Below are 19,703 nucleotides of genomic sequence, written 5' to 3'. Positions count from 1 at the left end.
ATTGGTTTTTAGATTTAGTGTAATATATTTTTAAATCTTATTTGTAAATACTCAAAATATATATAAAAAAATATTTAAACATGTTTCCATCCTCACAGCCACCTGCCGCCACCACCACCGAGAGTTGCCTCAAGCTCTTTGTTTCGATATTCAACAACATTGGCTAACTCTTTAGTAGTGCCAATCAGGTTCATGTCATTTACATAAACCGAAATAATAGCAAATTCGGTTTCTGACTTTAAATAAAAATGCATGGGCATATATGATCATTTTTATAACCTTTCCTGATAAGATATTCACTCAACCTATAATACTACATACGACCAGATTGCTTACACTATACAATGATCTTTGTAAGTTGATTGAGTGCAGCTCACGTTGAGCCCTAGCCTTAGGCATTTTAAATCCATTGGAATTTTATATATATATATATATATATATATATATATATATATATATATATATATATATATATATATATATATATATATATAATAATAATAATAATCAAGTGAACCATGTTCAAGTGAACTACGTCCATTAGACGCATGTTCAATCATTCTTGAACGACCATATTAATAAGGAAATGAAAAGTGATTGTATTCATACTGGTGAATACATCTCATCATAATCAGGGCGCTGGGAGAAACCTTGAGCTACAAGACAGTCTTTATATCGTACAATTTTGTTGTTCTCATTTCTCTTACGGACAAATATCCATTTATACCAAACTAGTATTCACCCGTGCGATGCACGGGGCGACATATTTTTGACTGAAAATACATGTCTCAAAAATAAATTTAAGCAGATAACAATTATTACGGTCACTGAATCTAAGTACATAACGTAATCGACCAACGATAATAAAAATATGTTATAAGTGTCATGTTCTTCATAGTTATAATATAAGAATACTATCAAATATTAGTATATCGTCAAAAATAAATCTTAAAGATAATAAGAATTGCACCGAGCACCATAGGGAAATGACTGGAAATAACATCGCACCGGGGAAAATATATAGATAAGAAACACCTGCAAAAGAATAAGTTCTTTAAAAATAAAATAAAAAACATGTTACATGAATAAATGATAAATATGAAAATATTTTCTACCTTCAAATTCGATGAAATACTTCCTTGTACACGACATTTTAAGTAACATTGGTGAGTTCAGCCGAATCCGACTTGATGAATATCTTAATGCCACCTCTGTTCTTAACTCTGGACACTGCAACATATAGTTGACAATGGCTGAAGACAGGCCTAGGAAGATACAAACAAACATGCGAAAGAGTTTGGCCATGGCTTTTATTTATCGTCATTGCAAAAGAAACAATCAACGGAAATTGTCTTCTCTGAAATTTAATTGGCAGTCCGGAGTTAGATGGTATTAAAGTCATCCGAGGAATGAACACCATGTCACCGATATTTTTTCCGGAAAGAATTTTGCAACTCAGAACGTGAATGCCAGTTCTAATAATTTGAAGTCTGGTACCGTTGCACAATCCTCTAGCTTGATCGATGTTTCTTATTAGCATAACGGGTGCACCAACCTTGATCCTCAACGCATAAGAAGGAACTCTGGAGCATCTTATTGTGTTGAGGAATTCAGTCGAATAAATTTCTGCATTATCCTCCATTGTGTGCTCGTCCCTACACATACTATCTGAGCTCAGGTACATCTTCTCCTCTCCTGGAAGAAGAGACATTAAGTGATCGTTCACAGACTCGACGCATTCATTAGTTGGTGCAAGAATTGCCCTCCCTTGAAAATAATCTCGATCGTACATGTTACTCAACAAATCCGGGTAAACGAATTCGAGTAGGTCTCTGAATGGATCTTCTGAATCACCAATCAACATGTCATCTGGAATCTCTATCGAAGCTTCACCATCATTGTCTTCCCCAACATCCCCATTACCAACATTCAGTATCCAGTCTCCAAATTCTTTTATCTCATCCACATTAGATGGAGAAGAACATGACTGCAATCTCATGTTCTTAGTCAACTTCATAACACGACAGAAATTCCACAGCGGAGAGGAGTTTATCGTAGCATGTACTATGTCCTGCCTTGATGCTTTGAGCACAACAGGTAAAATCTGCCTAAAATCACCTCCAAGAACAACCACCTTACCACCAAAGGGTTTGTCAGCCTGTAATATTGACTTCATTGTCTTGTCAAGGGCTTCAAAACAGTATCTATGCATCATAGGAGCCTCGTCCCATATAATAAGCTTTGCCCTTATGAGCAACTCTGCCTGTGGACTTTGTTACGATATGCTGCAGGTGGAACTCTCATGTACATTTATGGGTAGTCCGAATCGAGAATGAGTTGTTCTTCCACCGGGGAGCAATAACGACCACTCGATGCAACGTTAATTACAATTTCTCCATTCGAACGAACTGCAGCCGAAAGAGTTTTCCATAGAAACGTCTTTCCCGTTCCACCATGGCCATATAGAAAGAACATTCCACCACTGTCATTGGTTACTGCATCCATGACTACATCATAAATCTTTCTTTGCTCATCTGTAATGGAAGCAAGACACTGTTGAAGTTCTCTACCCATTTCAAACCGGTCGTAATCCAGTTCATCTAACACCAATATGTTTTATGTGTCCTCATATGAGTATTCGATTGGAACTAGCATAGGCGAGTAATTTTGCAGGCTTTTACCATTGCTTTGCAATATTTTTTCTATTTCGGTGAGAGTATAGTTCTTCAAGCTTTCATCCGATATATGTAAATCTTGAACAATAAAAAAATGGATAAATTATGTGCATCTAGTTGCAATCGTACATAGACAATATTAAAAGAATGATTAATACGTAAAATCTAATTGAATACAATGCCATACAAATTGCCATACCTGGATTTTTATGAAGACGTTGTTTGTAAGCAATACCATCAGCCAAATCCAACCAACAACTTTGCCAAACATGTTCGGGCCGACTTAAGCTATTGGAAAGCAGCATAACCGCAAATAACCTTCTTATATAATCCCCCGATGCCCAAGTATTCACTTCTTTTATTGCATCTATGTATTCTTTGTAGTCATCTAGCAAACCCAACACATAACATGCATCCCTGAACGTAGGGTAGACGATGTCAAAAACTTTTCTGATGTCCTCGTAGCACGTGCATCCCCTTTGAATGTTAAGTAGCAACCTAAGGTAATAGTCTTCCCCCTTTCCAAGGGGAACATTCGCAATTCTACCGATAGAAAATCCTTTTTTCCTTGGCACCCAAGTTCGAGAATCCTCTTTATACACAATTTTTTGTGGAAAATCTCCGTACCTCAAGTCCCTTGCATGTGGATAGTTCTTGTTGGCCTCAAACCACGCCAGGAACATAGTTTGCTTGGCAGATGGCCTATCCAACACACTTTGTAACGACTGGTTTTCATTGAAGACAATTAGCTGATGATCGGGGAGATGAAAGCTTAGCCTAATTACAGACGGGTCTCTGTAATGAATATCAAAGTTAAACAACCTCCACATTGCCTCACACGCCGAAAGATATCTACAGTCGTAGTACATCTTTATCTCATCACGAATCTCAGCACCGCCATCTGTATTGCGTGTCTCATAAAATGCCGCTGTGACTCGGCCATGCCCCTTGTTTACGTATTTGAACAGGTATTTAATTGACTTGTTTTGGTTGCATAGCTCGATATTAATGTGAGCTCGGTATTTACTCAACAATATACGATTGTAGGGGACCACAAACCCATTATCAAGAGTAGTCTTGTTCTTCGTAACTGTTCTGCCATCTTCCCTTCTCCTATACACTGTAAACCCATCTGCATCTGATTCAGTGCGCTGCACAAACGGCTTTGGAAATCGCTTCGTGCAAACTCTATCTTTCATACATGGAGATTTCAAATTCGCCTGACCGCACGGTCCATGTATCATATACTTCTCCACCAACTGGTACATCTTTCTGTCGTTTTCTTCGTCAGGAATTTCAGCACATATGATCCTGTCAATTTCTTCTGGATTCTTGGGCTTGTCGTCATTATGCAACCACAATAAAATATGTGCATGCGATAGACCTCGTTTCTGAAATTCTATTGTGCATACATCTGCATAAAAAATGTAAACATACGGTATTAAAAAATATGAATTAATTTAGTTAATGAAGCAAAAAGTAGTGAAACTCGCACATGACTAAATTATCTAATTTATATAAACGTATTAAATGTTTAATTATAAATGGATATCTAATTAAATACTCACATGCTCTAATACGTCCGAATATACGGCCCTTCTTGATTTCCGTCATCATACTATCGAGCTTCATTTTGAACACACGACACAGAATGTCTGGCCGATCCTCCGGCCTGAGATTTGTATCTTTTAACACCCTTTGTATTTCTGGCCATTGGGGATTGCATGTGATGGTGATGAAGAGGATTGGAAATCCAATCCAGTTACATATTTGAAGAGCAGCAACGAAGTTGTTAAACATATACCTTGGACCTGCGGTGAACGATCCTGGAATTATTATGCGTTGTCCAACCGATTTACCCTCAGTGTCTCTTTTAAAAATATTTTCTTCGATACCCTTGTACATGTCAACCCTAAGTTGATCCTGATTGAACCTTATGAAATTCAACCTCTGTGACTCAACCATCGAAAATCCATCAACATAGAACTGCTGAAATAACTTCTTGGAATGCAAAAGTAACGAATGTTCTCCATGCCGTTTATGAATTAGGTATGCAAAGAATTCTCACATGCTTACCTCCCTTCGTTTTCTATTATGAGCAAATGAAGATTCTCTCAAACTGATATCGTCTCGATAACCATCTTCACCGTAAGGAAATAAAATAGGATACTGTAGAGGCAAGTAAAGAGGATGGAGCTCACTGATTCGTTGAAGCTTATTTGAGCGCGTCTCAACTACAATATCCCTAACACCCTCTTGTGTGTCAAAGTCACCAACGATCAAGCCTGTTATTTCACTTGCGTTAGGAAGATTGTACGTCCTGCCATCAGTACTGCGACTCTTTACCAATCTGAGTTTTACTCCTTGATGGCCATCATTGGAAAAACGATCTCGAACAACACGGTAATGCTGTGCAAGTATATTGTTACCGTCAATCATATCTTTCAACGATGCAACGATGGCTGGGTCAAGATTGTTAGATTGATTTCCGGACCTGTCAAATAAAAAATAATGTAATTATAATTTGTAAGCTCTATATTCCTTAGAACAGGAATATAAGTCCGAATATTTTACCTGACGGCATCAATTCGATTCTGAATCTCATTTTCTGTGTCGAAAATGTAAAGTTGGGCAACTTAGGCCTAGTGCCTTCTTCCGGCAATAAACTGCCCAGTATATGGTAATTATGTCCGTGTAACAGAAATGTGTATGGACCAGATCCGTTATTAATAGATATCTGCACTTTTCCACCAAGCGACATGAAAGAAAACATCATATTATACGATCGTACGTTCTCTTGGAAATGTTTGCTCCTCCGATCAGTGCCAAACACTAAATTATTAAGTGTAGGAGGTGCATCTCTTATTTTTGGGAGCTGGACTTTCCCGGACATACAACATAAGCCAAATTTGGGCCTGGATGTTTGTCTATGCTTGTCAATTCTTTCACCGTACCACATCATTGAACCACAAAAAGGACATTCATACGTCTGGTCTCCAAGATCTTCATAATCTATCCAAAATTAATTAAATAATATTATTCATTTAAAATAATGTAATGAATTTATATAATTAGTAATGTTAAGATTAAAAGTTGTTAGATTAAAATAATATTTACCAGTATCGTCAACTGAATCGTCACTATTCTCATCGTTGGAAACATATTCAGAATCTACATTTATGAACAAAAAATTATCATTACAGTAGAAAAATATACTGACAAATAACGCATAGCAATGAGATACGTTATTAGATGATGACAAAGATAATTACCTCCGCTGTCGGAAGAATTGTCTCTTAACGTCTGTAAATCCTCATCTACCAACATAGCGGGTACTGATGTCATATCCAACATACGTGTTACAGAGTCAATTGTTTTATGACTCCTAGTCATCTTCTTTCCATTCCGCACGGTACAACTAACATAATAGTAAACATTCAGCTTCTATAGAAATGAAAGCAAAAACTGGATTATTGTCTACATGTATTGCACACTTAATCATTTCATAAGACATAAAATTAGTCCTAAAAAATAAAATCGCACCTTTTATTTGATTCATAATAAGATTTTGTAACTTGTAAATGATCTTCACACGATGTAGATACACCATTGCGACAGTACTCAACGTCATCTGTTGTAATAACAACATAACTTCTTTATTATAAAATTCATTTATTTATAATTATTTAGCAATAATTGTACAAAGATAACAGTATTAACGTCTAACATAGCATCGACACCACAATTACTCCCCATTTAATTAATGCCACTTGTTTTTTATTGCTAAAAAAAATACTTGTTATAATACCTTTCTTTTTCTTAGTCAATTTTTCTATATATGTTGGAAATGATTTTTTTCGTACACCATTGTCAGCATCTGTGGAAGGATATTGGGAGAACAAAATTTAGTTAGTTATGACCTATACGAAATAATGACGGTAAAAAAATACTATAAGATCGAGCAGTTTGTGATATTCGTATTTAAAGTTAAATTAAATACTAACCAATTGAACGATTAGTTGTAGTATAACTCGATTGGATTTGAACCATGTTCACTCGATTTGAAGGATCACCTAGCAATTTTGTTTGTTTAGGAATAATACCTTTATCCTTTTCTTTTGCAACATGTTCCAAAGATGAGTGCGGACTTCCATATACTGTGGTATACACATTAAAACCGTAGATATTAATTATATGTGGAAATATATATATATATATATATATATATATATATATATATATATATATATATATATATATATATATATATATATATATATATATATATATATATATATACTTGTAGTTCAAAAATATTTTACTTCTTATAATATGAAGAAGATGTAAATATTCATTAAGACCATTCAATAAAATTTCATACATGCGTACCATATAATATATATTAATAAAGACACAATTAACCCTTATATAGTTGAATAGCTAACCATTGGATATGTCGGTTAGAACGCCGTTATCACGCATTCGATCAAGATTAATTCCCTTGAAGGCGTCACCAAGCAATTTCTTTTGTCCAGTAATGCTTCCTTTACCTCGTTTGCTTCCAACTTGTTCAATCATTATTTCTTTGCATTTTCCTTTATCAGTATAACCTATACGTTTATATTGATGAATAGTACAGGATAACGTATTTAATAATAAATATTAACCATACCCAATCAATAACTACAAAAATAGGTATGTATATATGACGTACTATTTTCAGACATGTTTCTGGCGAATTGGTTCTCTTTCATCTGAGATCCGTCGACAGTCAATTGGCAGGACTTTGGAAAACCTGCGATTTTTTTTATTGTTGTAATGTTTTCATATTAATTTGTTGTACTTTAATATATATATATATATATATATATATATATATATATATATATATATATATATATATATATATATATATATATATATATATAGATATATATATATATATATATATATATATATATATATATATATATATATATATATATATGGTATGACAAAATGATAATACTTACTTCCAACAAATTTTGGAGACAAAACATTATTGTCCATAATGACTTCTCTAGTTGAAAATACTGACTGAATTTGAGTTTGTTTATCTGAGTCCAATGAATTTGAACAAATAACAGTTAATTTAAAGAAAATATATGACCATGTAATAAAAACACATACAGTTTGTTATGATCTATATATCCATAATTTAAAAAAAAAAATTATTTATGGAATTATGAAGTAAATAACGATTATTGATAACTTACGTTGGTAAGTATTTGCAGGAGACCTAGCGTTGTGAAGGTAATCCTGTGGTAAGTGTTTATATCGTACAATTTTGTTGTTCTCATTTCTCTTACGGACAAATATCCATTTATACCAAATGGGCTTTACATTATCTAAATTTTGAACAATTTGCACAACTACTTTCCGCTTTTCTAGAGAAGTGAGCTCAGATTTTATTGCTTCTTCCCATTTAGGCCAATCATTTCTTTGACGACATTCCATTATGGAACGTGTTCACTACCATAATTATCGTACATAATTTCTTGTGCAACCGAGAATGCAAAAATATTATCGATAATTATCTCATTTCTATCCCATATTTCATTGCAACAAATTATGGGATTCTCGGTATTCCCGTGATTTGAGCTCGCTTTTTCTACATCATGCTCAAAAGATTGATCTTGAGCATTCTCACTAGGAACCACTTGGTTCGAGGTTTCATTAATTTTCCGTTTCTTTTTCTAGGACCAATATATTTTGATCCAACGGGTCCACCCCGTTTTTCTAGCTTAAATTTTCGCTGGAAGCGCAAAGGTACGGAATTAATTGTTTAAATACTTGTCGGACATGTGTTTATGTGATTTAAATTCGTTTAATTCACTTAAAATTTTTGTTTTCCGCTGCGTGCACGTGCCTGATTCCCAACATACGTGAGACCATCTACATGATGCGTCCACTAGAACTATAAAATATCTAAATGGCCCATTTGCAAGGTGTGTTGGTCCACAAATATCACCATGATCGTGTAAAAACAATGGTGATTCATAACCGACCTTTTCAATGGAAAGTTTTATAATGAGCTTTCCTTGTGCACATGATTCACAGAAGTACTCATTGGACATTAAGATTTTTGCATCTTTTAAAGATGTTGTTTAGTATGTTGTGCAATCCTACGCATCATAGTCGTTCCTGGATGACCCAGTCGATCATGTTATAATCCAAGTATATTGAGATTAACTAATTTCCGTGGCATAGTGGCATAAGATTCGAAAGCTTGAATTTGAACACGATATAGTCCAGAAGTTGTCGCTTCGAACTTCTCATGAACAATTCTTTTGTCCATAACATATGATGTAACACATAGAGATTCTATATTATTTTCAACTAGTGTCTCTAAATGATATCCTTTGCGTTTGACATCTTTGAAAATCAGTAGATTTATCTATCGGATAACATTGCATTTTCAGTATGAAGAGTGGTACCATTAGGCAACACAATAATTGCATTCTCGAAGCCATCTATAATCTCCACGGGACCTGATATGGTTCTTGCCTTGCACAATGTCGCACACGAAAAATATATTTTTCATTAAATATTGAGTGTGTAGTTGCACAGGAATACCCAAGGTAATTTATTTGGGGGGGCGGGAGTTCGAGAAAAATAAATTAGGGGGTCGAATATACCATAATCTAAAAATACATAAATGAAAATCAATAAAAATTGCCAACCCCCACGCCCAAGCCACTGCTTGGGTATGCCCTTGTATAGTTGCATTATCAAGTAGACAATTGTTTCTCTTTATCCATGTTCTCCATGTACGCCTATAATTTTGTAAAGAAAAAACTCGTAACATATTATAAACTTGATATAAAATATATTGGGCAGAAAGTAGTTTGTAAAAGAAAGAAAATGTGCATATATATTGTAACGTATATAAGAACTTAGTGCTTCTGTATTGTGAAAATTGTTTTTTGAGTGCTGGAAACTTGTCTCGTGTCATCAAATAGGACACATAGGATAATTGTTAAGGAAATAACTACACGTAGTAAGTATAATGGTCTATAAGCCATCAAGTGAAGTGCCCTCTCTCTCTCTCTCTCTCTCTCTCTCTCTCTCTCTCTCTCTCACACACACATTCATATAGGCAATATGGGTCTATTCTTTGCTACTCTGGTTAAAATACATCCAATATATTTTTAGTTTTTATGTACTCACAAATACACACCCATATTGGTGTATATAGATCAACAGTAAAAAATCACCCGATACAGTATTTAGGGGCGAGTTCACCCTTTGTCATGATGGACTCAAGCCTATGGGTGTGAACGAGCCGAGATTAGATTTTGGCCGGCTCGAGCTCGAGTCCATTTTACCGAGCTCGAGCTCTTGAGTTATTTTTTTTTTTGGGTAAATTACACCCACATCCCTGAGGTATGCTTAAATAACTTTAAGGTCCCTGTGGTATCGATAATTACACTCACCCCCTTGAAAGGTAGTTATAAACTCTAATGGGATAATGCATTGGATACGTTATTACGATAGAGTTCCAACGCTCTATTGGTTTTAGGATGTGGTGGAGACAACAAAGAGTTATGGGTGATTTAAGACATATTCGGGGAGCCATGTCACCACATAACTCCCCATAACTCTATGTTATCTCCACCACTACCTAAAAGTAATAGTTCATTAGAACCCTATCGGAATAATGTATCCAATGCATTACCCCATTTGAGTTTATAACTACGTTTCAGGGGGGTGAGTGTAATTATCAATACCATAGGGACCTTAAAATTATTTAAGTATACCTCAGGTATGTGGGTGTAATTTACCTCATAGGACCGGATAACCGGGTCGGGTCGGGTTCGGGTTTTGCTATTTTCCTCTTTTTTTTTTTCTTTTTTTTTTTTTAAGGTATACATATATATATAGAAATAGACAGATACATATACTGATATACATATATATATATATATATATATATATATATATATATATATATATATATATATATATATATATATATATAAAAAAAAAAAATTTTTTTTTTTTAAACCGGGTACCCGATCGGGTACCCGGGTAGAATTTCTATTACCCGGACCCGACCCGGTTTGGGATCACCGGGTACCCGAACCCGGGAAAAACCCGGCTACGTAAAAAATTACCCGATCCGGTCGGGTAATACTCGACCGGGTCGGGTTATACCCGAATAACCCGACCCGAATGCCCACCCCTAATGTCAGCTAACAAAATTAGTAAAAACTTATTGTGTTATAAATATAAGAAATCAAAAAAACTCTTCTTATGTATTTGTTAGAACAATATCTCCCGAATAATATGTTTTAAGGGGTAGATTGTTTATAAAATTAAATTACGGATGTTTTTGATAATATTTAAAACACGGGGATTTTTTTAACAATTAGAGTAAACACATGGGTGATAAATGCAATAAACCCCAAACAATATAATATATAGGGCACTGTACAAATAAGTCCATCAATGGGTACTTATTCATAAAGAGATTCAGGCAATAAACTATTTTACAAAAAAGTCCACACATGGTCTAAAGGTTTGTAAAAGACTAAAATAGCCCCTCATAATTTAATATGCTCCAATTTTATCCTTTAATTTAATATAACCTCAATTTGACCCCAAATTTCACAAATTATTCAATTTTGACCCAAAACACATGTTTCTGGACTATTTCGCCCGTCACCACCGTTGATTCTTTTTTTTTTTCTTCCTGATTGTTCCGCCACCGGTTTTCGTCGTTGACTTTTTAGATTTTTTCGTCGTTAACAGTAATATTAACCATATTACTGTTAAACACAGTAAAATTAACTATACTACAGTTTAACATAGTAATATTGCTATATTAATCTCTAGAACATTAATATTAACACAACAAAACTCATTATTATTGTGTGATAGAGTAATATTAATATGTTGACCGTTCAACAAATGTAAACATAATAAAAAAACCAAAAGAATTAATATTAGTGACAGTAATATTCGGTCTTTTCAAAGTCACAAGAATTAATATTACAGTGCTAAAATTAAATTAAGAGTCCTTATTATAAACTAATTAAGTCATTAATTCTCTCTCCTTTTCTTATTTGAACTCCGATTATGTCTCTCTCTAAACCCTTGTTCCAGAACTTTCGATTCTTTCTCTCTCTAACTTTTATATCGTTGTTTTGAGAAGAAAAAAAAATCCCCAATTTCTAATCTCGAGCAAACACCAATTTTCAGAAGAAAAAAAATCTGTTGTTGTTTCTCGACTCAAACGGGCGTCAAACATTCCACGCCGACGAGTTCTCTTTCAACATCCCCTCCCGCGAACGTACTTCTCAAAGCGAGGTCCAAAATCAGGTAAACTTCTACCTTTAATGTTATTGATTTTCTTAAATTAATTATGTCTCCTGTCTCTCTCGGTGTATATTGATTGAAGACTTTGGGGACATTATGTAGTTAAAAGAGTAAATTTAGCACAAGAACTTACGGGAATTTCGATTCTGTTGAATTACTCAAAATTTATAAATATTAGGGGAATCCTTATCTTTCACTACTAATTGGATTATGTGTATAATTTTTGGGATATTGCTGATTATATGCTGACAATAATTTGTGGCACTGTTCACAAGAGCAATTTTTTATTTAACATTTTTTTCTTGTGTGTAATCCATCGATCAACTTCGGTTTTTGAATGTAGCAATAATGAGTTCTATTAGAAGTGATCGTACTTGGATGTATAATAGACTTGTGAAAAGTCGAAAAGGATTGACAGATGAGTTTATAAGAGGTGTTGGTGAACTTGTATCTTTTCACAAACGACTATCTCACAAGAAAGAATTGGTACCAGGCGAATTTTATTGAAAGTGGACAGAGATAGATAAACTTTGATCACCTTATTTAATAGATATATATTGTGTTAACATAAATATTTTTGATTTATTTAACAACTTTGATCCTTCAAGTGCTACGAGAAAATTGGTTGCAATATTCAAAAGAGCATTAAGTGGTTCATGGCCTACGTGGAAAAAGGTACCGGATTATGTTAGAGACCGTTGGTTTAATGAATTTGAGGTATGTTCACTTTAGATTGAAAAAAATCTACAACTAGTTTTTGAGTAATTACTGGTGTTGATTTGAAGATGCATTTTATGTTTATGCACTTTTCTTGAGTGAATTTTCTAAGTGTACCTCAACATACTGTGTATGCATTTTCTTTTCGAAGTGATAGTAGGCTGAATATGGTACCGTGGAAAGTGATTGTCATAGTAATATAACATCATATATATGTGCAACACAGTAATTTATAGTCTATAATCTTGAATACTTTAGTTTGTCTAATTAATATTTCACAAAACATGTCTTGCATTTCAGAGATTCTCATTACTTTGAATTCTCTTTAAAAATAATATAATATTCATTGTCGGTCATAATTTGAAAATTATTTATGTGTTATTAATATTGAATACATGCAGAAGTTGTACTATTGGCCCGCGGAAGACAACAAGACAATAAGAAGACATTTTGAACATAAAGGAAGTGTAAGTTTGAGCAATAGTTTGAACAAAGCGAGAAAACAATTTCATGAGAAAAATATAATAACGAAGTGGATCAATCAGAATCATTGGAATGAGTTGTTGGCTTATTGGAACACCCAAAAGTTTAAAGATAAATCGGAAATTAATTCTGATAACAGAAACTCAAGTCGTGATGGTTTAGGTCCCTCGTTGCATACAAGAGGATCAATTCCAGTTTCAGAATATAAAATAAAATTCGTAAGTGTTAATTTTGATATTTTATAATTATATTTTATTTTAGTAACACCAATTAACTATGTTTTTTATTTTATTTTTAGGTGAAAGAGAAAGGGGCAGAGCCTACTGCTTCTGAGTTATTTTTGATGATTCACAAAACGAAACAGAATAATGATTGGGTTGATGGAAAATCAAAATCTGTCTGGGTAAGCATCTACTTTACTATAATATAAAAATGTTATGCTGCAAGAATTGAGTTCTGGAGGAAATTTCTTATGATTGTTTTTTAATATTTTTTTGTGTGTTTTCAGTTACTGCTTATGAATATTGATCATGTTGTTAGACAAGTTTCATTTATTTGATAATGTATTCTATAGTTTAATGAAGAAATGTATATTTATTCAATATGTATTAATGCTTAAAATTTGTGATGTTTCAAGCTAAATTTCAAATCATCGTCAAGAGTCGTCATTCAAGTGACATGTCTAGGACACAGGGTGGTGGCGAAGGAAATGAAGACGCAAGAATCGAAAATCAAGAGGTAGACGAAGAAGAAGATGGGGATGATGCATTCATGGCAATAGCATCTGCTCTTCCTAAAGAAGTTATTGATAAGGCGTGGCTCGAGGCAGTTGGAGGGCCAATAAAAGAAAGAGTTTACGGTCTCGGATCAGAGTCCAGTTCTGTTGTACAAGGAGGTGGTCCTACATTTCATGCTCCAACAGGTTCTTCATCAACATCAATTGTACCTTCTCAATGCTTATTTGAAACTCCTTCATTCGAAGAAGCTGTTAATCGAGCGGTGGAGCAAAAGTTAACTGATATGCAGGCTATTTTTCAAGAGGAACTGCAAGCCTTGAAAACAACCATTCAAGAGATGCGTGAAAGACAACCTAGAGGAGCTGGTAGAGATGGACAGTAGCATCGCACTTATATGGTAGATTTTTTTTTTTTTAATCACGACAATTTTTTATCGTTTGGAACACGAGTAGTAGCGCTTAGCCTTACAATCTTGAAGATTGTGTTTTGAATTATCATTACGTGGATATTTAGATATGTTAGCTCTTGGAAGTTGTGTTTGGGTTAATTTTATGGATTTTTAGGTCGGTGTTTTTTATCTTATTGTTGACTGGATGTTGATTATGGCAGAAATAATAGTGTTTGATTTTTATCATGTGTGGTGCTTATTTTTTGTAAGGAGGTGACTATTCCAGTATATAATGCATTGAAATGGTTTTGGAACAGGGAATTATAAATTTAAAATTATTATTTTTAATTAAAATTGTATTAGCGACGGATTTAGCGACATACACAAAATTCTGAAAATTCATTTTTCCAACGGATGTAGTGACGGATTTTGCTACAAACACCGGCGACGTAAATTTTTCCATTAGCGACGGACATGGCCATCACTACTCAAATATCACTTGTCAAGTTTTAGCGACGTCTGATTATGCATTAGCGACAGATATGTTCGTAGCTACGTTAGCCACGGATTTTTGTTGTTTGTCTCTAAATTTAGCGAGGCCGGATTTGGTGATGGCATTTGCGACGGCCTAAATCCGTCGATAACTATATTTTGGCGACGGATTAAATGAATTAGTGACGGATATATCCATCACTAAATCGTGATTTTCTAGTAGTGCCACCCCCTCCCTTCTCCGTCTCTTCTTCTTCTTCTTCTTCTTCTTCTTCTTCTTCTTCTTCTTCTTCTTTTTCTTTGCCCTCCTCCTCCTCCTCCTCCTCCTCCCTTCCCCCTTACCCTCCTCCTCCACCTCCTCCCCCTTCCCCTCCTCCCCCGCCTCCCCCTCCACATCCCCGTCCTCTTCCCCCCCCCCCTCCTCCTCCTCCTCGTTTTCTTCATCCTCTTCTTTCTTCTTCATCTTTTTCTTCTTCTCATCCTTCTTGTTGTTCCTCTTCTTTTCATCTACGATTCTTGAAAATGAAAGCCACAAATTGCTATTGTTCAAGAAAGACAACAATGAAGACTTCGTGGACTGATTTAAATCCAGCAAGAAGATATTCAACATGTCACAAATATTGGGTAAGCCAAAACTCTGAAATAACTTTGTTTTTTACTTGATTTGCAAGTTTGAAATTTAATAAAATTTTGTTTATGATAGCAAATTGGAGGTTTCAATTGCTTTCTATGGATAGATCCTCCAATGTGTGAAAGATCACGCCAGATAATCCCTGCTTTACTTCGGAAGATTAACAAGCATGAAGAAGAGTTGAAAAAACATGAAGAACAGTTGGAGATGAAGGGTTCAAGAGAAAAGTGGTTGTCGATAGCCTTAACATTTGCTTTGTTGTTTGTGTATACTGTTATCTAGATTTTTGAAACTGTAGTAGGATAACGTATATTTGCATTTGCTTGTTGGTGTAATGAGTTATCTAAGATTAGTTGGTGTAAGCGCCAAATTTTCGAATGTGTAATGACTTTTGTTGATTTGGTGAATTTAAGCTATGGATTTTGTATTTAAAATTTTCAGAGTTAAGTACAAATAATTTGAAGCAGTGATATAAGTTGCTATATTGCAAGCAAGTGCATAAGTCAAATTATAGCAATAAATATGGTAAATAACAAAAGTCATAACTACACATAAGAAAAGTATTCAATCGATCCAAATGTGATCAATCCTTCTTTCAAAAGTAACATGTTTAAAAGGAAATAGCTTGCTTTTAATTCAAATTTCAAAAGTACACAATTCATTACTTGCTAACAAAAGTGATCAAAAACACATAAATAAGAATAACAAGAAGCAATATGTTCAGAAAGTACATAAATAACAACCACTTAATGCGGATTGAAATTATCAATCTCATAATCCTCATCCACTAATCTTCTCATTGCAGGTCTCACAGCTACTGGTTCCCTTTGTCAATTTTGGTTGTGACGGGTGGTTTCTTGGCATATGAGCTTGTTGGTTTCTTGCCACTGGATCTTGTTGACTGCTAGCCATATGAGCTTGTTTCTTCTTTGCCACAAGAACTTGTTTCTTGTTTGCAACCATAACTTTATCTGGTGAGGTGATTTTCCTTAGCCTCAAATTCTGTGATGGAGATGAATTCTCACTTTACTTTTTCCCCTGTCTTGTAATGATACGCACCACTAGCTCTATTTTCTTTTTACCCTTCCCCTGTCTTGTTGGTTCCTGAAATACATCACATAAAAAAGACATGACTGATAGAATCCAATAAGGCAGAAAATCCAAATCTTAAAACTATTGCACTAACCTTTGCAGTCAGAACTTTACGTTTTCCTTTAATCTGTAATTTTGTTCTTGTTGCAGTGCTAACAGATTCAACATGACCAATCTCAAGAGTTGCTTGAGTTCTCTTCATAAATTGTATATCATACAATGGCATTAAAAAATAAGTTGTTTTAAACAAGTAAATTGCCTTAGACGCAGTAAAATAAAACCAAACATTTATTTTATCATTCTTCCTTGCTGCAGTATCTATACCAGTAGATTGCCTTTCTACTTGAGTCACAGTAGCTTGTGTAGCTTGGCTTTGTAGTTGGGTGACAGTAGATTATGTAGCTTGTGTGGATTTGCTATATTTTCCTTACAAGTTAACATAAGGATAATACAATTAACATACCAACAACATATAAATAAAAAAATAATTTACAACTTAAATACAATTTATCTTGTTTGCACCATTAATTTTCTTCTATGGGCAGCCTTTTGTATGGTGGTTTTTCTGTTGACATTGGCTAGAAGTCATTAGGACACATTGCCTTCCCAGTTTACCAATTTTGGTTATTGTTTTGACAACTGGTGCAGGGATATCCTTTGGCCACTTTTTTCTCCTGGTTGCCTTCTTCTTTTGTGCAACTTTGGCATGTTTGGCATCTTCTTAGTGTCTGGAGGCAACAATGGAGGCTTTCCATATGTTGGCCAATTATCAGCTCCCTCCAACGTGTCCATTAAATGACTGTATACTATCATATATGTTTTCTTTTTGTAGCAATATGCAACATAGTCTTCTGGTGAGTAGCACATGTAGTATATGCCTGAGATGGCATGTGCACAAGAAATTCCAGTCAATTGGCACCTCTTGTAGCTGCAAGTCTGGTCTTTGTAGTTCAATTTAAATTTGTCACCAAAGCAGCTCTCTATTTCAAACTGGTAACCACCATTCCAATGAGCAATGTAATCCATTGATTTATTCTTCCATTCTTCTAGTTGCTTATGGATATTAGGGCATATTACTCCATTGTTCTTTATCATTTTACCTCTTTTGTGAAGTATTCTTTTCATCAAAATCTTCCTGATTGACTCAAGGATCAATAGTCCCTGGACTTATAGGACTCAATATCATAGCATTTAAACTTTCACACATATTATTCAGTAACGAGTCACACTTTGAATGTGTACTAAAAAATGATCTAGACCAATTTGCAGCTGGTCTCTGGCAGACTATTGATGGGAAACTTTATCCTCTCCATGTAGGTCTCTCATGATTCTTTCAAGTCCACAATTCTTGTGGCTCTTGCAGCTTGCCATAAGATGTTAAAACCTCTGTGCGATATCTTAAAGTTGCACTACAAGTGTATTACACAGAATATGTGCTCGCTGTTAGGCATCAATTCTTCTATAGCATTATCAGACATTTTTTATTGTCACTCATGATTGTCCACCCTCCACAGTTTTCAATCTCCAAATCATCTATCAATAGATTAATAAACTACAACCAAGTCTCTCTCTCTCTCTCTCTCTCTCTCTCTCTCTCTCTCTCTCTTTACTTTTTCAACAACATAGGCAAAATGAAACACACCATTGTTTGTATCTATTCCTACTGCACATAGCAATATCCTTCCACATACAGGCCTCAAGTGACATCCATCTAAGAAAATGATTGGCCTACAACCATATAAATTCTCAAAGCATCCCAACAAATATAAATTCTCAAAGCATCTCAAAAAATATAAATTCTTTTAAATCTGGTCCCATCACCCATGCCCTTGATTCTGATTATAGTCTTAGGACTAGATCTTCTGATTTCCTCAGCATATCTCCACATCATACCAAACTGGTCAACACTAGACCATGTATTCAACTCCTTAAGACTGTTCTTTGCCATATACATTTGGTATCTGCTAAAAAATAACATTCAATCACTTTGGGCCACAACCACCATTGAATCCACTGGCCAACTAGCATCAATTCTGATTTTTTTTTTTTTGCATACTTAGAGGCCAACCACCTTGAATTTGCACAATCAACTCTTTCTTTTCTTGTACACTCATGAACTGCATTAATAGTCTTTATTTAAAAGGTTGTGCCATTCTCATTTGAGAGGCATATGCAAGCCAGTGACAACTTGGATATGTGCATGTTGCCTGAATCTTGTACTTTCCATTCAATCTCAACTTTATATCCCTACCATTGACTATTGCATGATGTCCTACAGCTTCCCTAAAAGCAAGTGCATCAGGAAAGCAAAGACCACCCCCTTAAGTCCCAAAATCTACATTATCATCATACTGAAATCATCATCAGACTGAAAGAATTCACTATCAATCAGAAAATTAGAATGCTCTGAATCATCTTCAATTCATTGACCATCACTACCTCCACTATCATTATTATCAAACAAATCATGGTTGGGAATTAGTACTTAAATGAAATACGAATATTTAGCACTTCCTTGTTTTTTAAATAGGGGTTATTAATGATACCCCTCAAACTCCATTTAAACATAATTCATGTCCATTCTATATTTACATATTTGTGATACCCCTAATTTGATACTTTAATAAAAAAAATGTTGATTGATTTGGGTGAGAATGTACTTGATTACGGGCTGGTTTTTGGAATCTATCATCACCAGATCTCTAGGGAGAGTAATTTTATTTATTGCCTAAAATAGAGGATATTGGTATGATTTATTTAGTTTCCTTTTATTTTGATTTTCGTTCCTAATTTAGGAGTTGATCACTAGCAAAAAGAATGTCTTCTACTGGTTATTTATGTATGTAATATTCTGATTAATAATATATAATAAAATGCAGAAACTATTTCTTCTCTTCTTCAACATTTCTACATGATGTCAGAGCTTTAGGGCTCGATCATGAACTTCAAATCTGCTTTGGGGAGACTTCTGCCTCTGTAGAAGGAACTACTCAACCAATTCTAATGGTTGTTTCTTGATATGGTCCTAACTAGCTCCAACACGAATAATTGAAAGAAGAGAAAGCGTGTGAGTTTAATGAAGTTGATCATGTTCATAAGGATAAGAATCAGCACAAGGGAGTTGATTG

At 34.5% G+C, this 19,703-nt stretch overlaps 2 protein-coding genes across 2 annotated transcripts; both read right to left on the bottom strand.

The window, feature by feature from the left end:
• Positions 1-92: 92 nt before the first annotated feature.
• Positions 93-2,176, bottom strand: LOC105969335 (uncharacterized). Its single transcript, XM_088817455.1, has 2 exons — positions 1,556-2,176; positions 93-236 (listed from the first exon to the last, which is right to left on the bottom strand). The coding sequence occupies exons 1-2, from the start codon at positions 2,174-2,176 to the stop codon at positions 93-95; spliced, it is 765 nt and encodes a 254-aa protein (XP_088673581.1).
• Positions 2,177-2,310: 134 nt separating this feature from the next.
• On the bottom strand, positions 2,311-8,171 carry LOC105954712 (uncharacterized). Its single transcript, XM_012978392.2, has 13 exons — positions 7,931-8,171; positions 7,688-7,771; positions 7,390-7,470; positions 7,121-7,285; positions 6,779-6,832; positions 6,219-6,306; positions 5,948-6,093; positions 5,793-5,846; positions 5,255-5,687; positions 4,752-5,169; positions 4,244-4,661; positions 2,875-4,089; positions 2,311-2,600 (listed from the first exon to the last, which is right to left on the bottom strand). Exons 1-13 carry the CDS (start codon positions 8,169-8,171, stop codon positions 2,311-2,313), a joined length of 3,687 nt encoding a protein of 1,228 aa, XP_012833846.1.
• Positions 8,172-19,703: the final 11,532 nt, after the last annotated feature.

Source organism: Erythranthe guttata, chromosome 4 (genome assembly GCF_056151865.1).
Source record: "Erythranthe guttata isolate IM_541 chromosome 4, IM_541, whole genome shotgun sequence".
Classification (NCBI taxonomy): domain Eukaryota; kingdom Viridiplantae; phylum Streptophyta; class Magnoliopsida; order Lamiales; family Phrymaceae; genus Erythranthe; species Erythranthe guttata.
The sequence above is the reverse complement of the archived record's forward strand: the minus strand, read 5'-3'. Positions and strand labels throughout refer to the sequence as shown.

What these genes read in the sequence shown, in the direction of transcription:
- LOC105969335 (XM_088817455.1), bottom strand. Translation starts at nt 2,176, where the DNA reads ATGAAGTCAATATTACAGGCTGACAAACCCTTTGGTGGTAAGGTGGTT. An exon ending in CTTATGCGTTGAGGATCAAG is followed by an intron (nt 237 to 1,555) that starts GTTGGTGCACCC and finishes TTTTATTTAAAG; the next exon opens with TCAGAAACCGAATTTGCTAT.
- LOC105954712 (XM_012978392.2), bottom strand. Translation starts at nt 8,171, where the DNA reads ATGGAATGTCGTCAAAGAAATGATTGGCCTAAATGGGAAGAAGCAATA. An exon ending in TCCTGCAAATACTTACCAAC is followed by an intron (nt 7,772 to 7,930) that starts GTAAGTTATCAA and finishes CATTGGACTCAG; the next exon opens with ATAAACAAACTCAAATTCAG. An exon ending in GTCTCCAAAATTTGTTGGAA is followed by an intron (nt 7,471 to 7,687) that starts GTAAGTATTATC and finishes AAAAAATCGCAG; the next exon opens with GTTTTCCAAAGTCCTGCCAA.